At 37.3% G+C, this 4,513-nt stretch overlaps 1 protein-coding gene across 1 annotated transcript; it reads right to left on the bottom strand.

The window, feature by feature from the left end:
* Positions 1 to 997: 997 nt before the first annotated feature.
* LOC116140924 (putative cyclic nucleotide-gated ion channel 15) lies at positions 998 to 4,513 on the bottom strand. Its single transcript, XM_031426492.1, has 6 exons — positions 4,223 to 4,513; positions 3,584 to 4,139; positions 3,281 to 3,493; positions 2,442 to 2,734; positions 2,009 to 2,357; positions 998 to 1,918 (listed from the first exon to the last, which is right to left on the bottom strand). The coding sequence occupies exons 1-6, from the start codon at positions 4,249 to 4,251 to the stop codon at positions 1,244 to 1,246; spliced, it is 2,115 nt and encodes a 704-aa protein (XP_031282352.1). The 5' UTR covers positions 4,252 to 4,513; the 3' UTR covers positions 998 to 1,243.

Here is a 4,513-nt window from a genome sequence, read left to right as displayed (position 1 = left end):
TATCGTGGCTGGTAAGAATAGCTTTTGTTAAAGTATATTGACTTTATGCATGGCATATCATGTTTAATTGTGTTTAAACTTTAATTAGCACCGTTTTTAGCTAAAGTATCTTGTTCCTAATCCTCTTTCACCTGCAATCTTTTCGGCTGCATCTACTTTTGCAAATTGCGTGAAATTCGTACAAATGTTTTCACTTTCTATTCTTGTTTTCTCTTTGTGGCTTTGTATCCCTTTATGCTGAAGCTCTGTTGCAACTTCATTACGACTTAAGGATTCAAAGTCCACCTCATGTCATGTTATATGTAGCCTAATTGGAACTTGGGCTTCTTGTGGGTGCTTGGGATATTTCAAGCCCAACAAAAAGGGCCTTTTTGACCTTGTGAAATCCAATCTCCATGAATTTGATAAATTGCTGAATGCCTTAAGCAAATTATGGTCAATTCTATTCTCAAATTATTTACTCACGATGAATAGAAGACTTGTTTCATAGCGAGGGACTTTCACTAAAACGTTCACAAGAGTATTGCATTATTTATCACATTGAAATACCATAATAGCAATCAATGATTCAATATATTAGATAGGACATAATTTGTCACATCTCATATCACTAGCGAATGAGTCTAAGATTAAGTATTAAAGTTTTGAATCATTTTAACTAAATAAATGTATATTGGGTAAAGGATGCTTGCGTAAAACCCAATACAAGCATGTGCGGGCATAGATCGAAAGCAAACAACTTTATTTCCACTAGATTTGACATAGTAGCAATCTTCATTCTTGACCAAACCATTGCCTTGATTCATCTATAAGGGTATCACTTTGCATTTAGCAAACTTAGCATTTCTCTCATTCATCCATGTCAAATGTTTTGCAGTAATGGCTTGCAAACTGTTAACATTTTTTATTTAATAAGTATATGCGCTTGCAAATGTGAAATATGATATTTCTTCTCCCTAATCGCTCAATAACATCAAAGCATGCAGGCAACAAAAACTGATATTAATTACCACAATATATTGCCAAACTTTTTTTTTTCCCCTTTCTGAGCTACAACATGCATCACTTTGAAAAATTAGAACAAAGATGTCTTTACTATGTAACAAAATTTCCCAACTGTCACCTTACAAATACATCAATAAATAAAGAAATATTATGAACGCCCCCATATTTTTAGCTTAATTAAAGAATAACAATGTACAGAGTACAGACGCAGCTCGCCCATAACTATAGTTAACACTACTCATTCCTCATCTACGGAAAAATCTGGCTCTGCAGGCTTTTGCAATGGACTAACAACCCGGGAATCAGACCCAGAATGCTTATTCATATTGCCTCTTCTAGTACTTGCACCCAATCTTGCAGCATACATAGATAATCCTGAAGGAGGTGGGGGACATTCAGCCTCAGCGGCAAGGTTCTCTTTAGCCCTTAGTTGAGCTGCTTCCTTTCGTTTTTTAAACCGGCGCCATGCTGCCTGTATGAAACAAGCAGCCCATGCTCGCCACTGGTGTGAGTAGAATCTGAACTTGTGTCGAAGCTGTTTGCTATGTAGTCTTCGAAATTGTGATGCTACAAACTTCAAGTCATCTGAACTTAGAGCAAATGCCTCAACTTCTGAAATGGATTTGACTGATCGAGTTGATGAAGGCAGAATGACATTCGGGCGGGGGTCTAAAGCCCATGTCAACAGTTCCTCACCGCAGAAGTCCCCAGGGCCAATGCGACATGAGTTAAAGAAGCCCGTTCGGCCACCATTGGTGGTGTAAGAATCAAGGTGGCCTCGGATTATGAATAGCATCTCATTGACAGGGTCACCTTCACGTACAAGAAATGTGCCTTCAGTGCATAAGGCAGGTTTAAGCCTCTCACATATTGCATCAAGCATCCTTTCATCCATTTGATCAAACAATGGAACCTGTTTAATTTCATTAATAAATTACACATCAAACTTGAATTGTCATAAACCATAAAGCATTCACTTGTGGTTGAAATTTTTTTGACTTACTTGTCGAACTAGATTGAAGCAGAGGTGGCGTTTGATGTCTCTCCTGAGATCCATTGGAAGGCCTTTGAGAAGAGCTTCTTCATCAACTCCTCTAGTGGCTACCCATTTATATTGATCATATTTTCTGATAGATTGCTTTAACTCTGGAGGTAGCTGCCTGTGACGCATCCATTGTTCTGTATCGGTTCTCTTGATTCTCCACTCTTCTAATCTCACTGTTGTGGACTGGAGGTATGTCTGCATATTCCCAATAAGCAATGCAAAGAGAACAAGCCCGAGTGTCGCGATAATGATTGCGAAACTTATTTCTCCAACGTAAGTGCTTGTGGCAAGATTTTGTCCCAAAGAGCTGCACATATTGGTTCAAAACATAAAATTAGAATGTCAAATGGTTTTTCAACTAACAAGTCATTAGATGTGCAATAAAACTTACCTCAGGTTTTTTAAGCCCCACCAGAGACAGTAAAAATATTTGTTGAAGAATGGTGCTGTTGTGACAGCAAATGTGACTGCATCACCATATATACCAAACTCATAGGAGCTAGTGTTTGGATCACAAAGGTTGGTGATATTGCTTGATTTGAACCAGGAATCTCTGCCAAAGTCTTCAACCCTGTGGCAATCGAAATATTTATATTGACATGATGGCTTCTCATCATTGCAGGCACTTCTCCAGCATGCTTCTTGTCGTTCAATTGAGAGCAGGTACCAACAAGATCCTAAAACCTTTTAAATAGAAGAGAATAACCAGGATTATAGTCAATTTTCAGCTTATAGAACGAAAGACAAGTTGATCCTGATAATCACAATGCAAAGTTATTAACATTTATCACTTAGCCAGAATGTATAATCTTTCTACTGTTTAATCCTTAATTGCAACTAATGGCATGTTCAGTGCTATACAAGTACAACTAATAATTAAAAAATGGCACAACTGATCTGCCAACCTACGAATGAGTGAAATTCATGAACAATGAAATTAAAAGTACAAGTTCAGGAATCAGGATATATTGTATTCATAACCCACATGCATATGCTTGAAAGAAGTGAGATATCAAATATCGCTTTGCTTTCCAAATCTATACATTAAAAATTCAGAATAACAGCTAGATTTCAGATCTCATAGCTTGGCAGTTTTAATGATGCAGATACAGTTTATATGGTTAGTATAACACCAACGATCAATTAGAGGATGCATGTGTTATCTATGATTTTTCTCAGCTATTTAACTACTTTCTGAAAATAAAATAGAAAAAGGCTTCTTCTACTTACATGACTTGCCAACATGTAGAGAATAAGATTATAAGCAGCTCCTGCCCAAGCTGTTTCTGTCACAACTCCAGTGGCCTTAACCATCTGTTGTGAAAGTGGTAATATAAGAAACAGCCTAGGAAGGTACTGGAAAATGATAATGAACCGAAGGAAATTTTTTGTGTTTGTCATTGTTGAGCCGCTAAGATTGGGGATAACAATCCAAATCAACACCTGAAACATAGAAATGAAGCCTTAATTTAGCAGCTAGAAACATGATCATATATACAGTAAAGACATCAAATTAAGTTCTTTGTGACAAACCTGAGGAAGTGGCAGGGCTGCAATGAAGTCGATCCAGAAGGCCTTTTTGAGGTACCGTAAAGCGATTTTCGAAGAATCAATGACAAGCTCACCTCTCCCAAATACACGAGAAGGCGGCGCAACATAAGCTGTACGAAATCTAATGTATATCTGAATAATGTAAAAGGCATCAGATAGTGATCTGATAATTGTGAGAAACACTTCAAGGGGTACTCCAATTTCTATACACACTTCATTTCTTACTATTGGCAAGTAAAAAAACAGAGGATCTACAAACAAAGAAATTATGCATGCTATTAAAAATATTTTATTCCATCTGCGAATTGTTGGTCCTCTAGGATCCAATATTCTTTTCTTCACTCTCTCAAAATCTTCAGAGAACACTCTGGACAGCACTCTTGTTTTCAGGAATTTTCCGGCCTTCCCGTAGACCTCTGTCTCAGCCTTCTTGGTACTGGTCTCAGGTATTTGTTTTCCATCAATCTTGTACTTGAGCTTAATCACTCCATCTCCATTGATTGCAGGGCGTTTTGCTAATTCAAGATCGTCCTGAAATCTGAAAGTACTAATCTTTAAGCAACTAATGAAAGCTCTAAACAAATAGCATAACAAGAACTGAAGAATGATGAAATGACCAACCTTACAGATCTTGAATTACCGTAACCCATGATTGTTTTTCTGAAAGAATCGTCGTGGCTTCAGCTACAGGATTTGATCTGTGGTACAAAAAGGGCTTAGCTTTCTATAAACTGTTTGTACATATATATTGGACCACAATCACAAATCCTGGAGCTACAAAAATCCAGCAATGGCTTCTTTAATCAGGAATCATGTGAACAGAAAAAAAGATGATTCAACTTGGACAGTAAGGCCTAAAGGTTATCCCTATTTTCAGGACAGAGGAGCAGGTCAAAACATGTGAGTAATTTC

Source organism: Pistacia vera, unplaced genomic scaffold (assembly GCF_008641045.1).
Source record: "Pistacia vera cultivar Batoury unplaced genomic scaffold, PisVer_v2 Contig387, whole genome shotgun sequence".
Lineage (NCBI taxonomy): Eukaryota > Viridiplantae > Streptophyta > Magnoliopsida > Sapindales > Anacardiaceae > Pistacia > Pistacia vera.
Note: the sequence above shows the minus strand (reverse complement) of the source record. Positions and strands in the feature narration are given on the sequence as shown.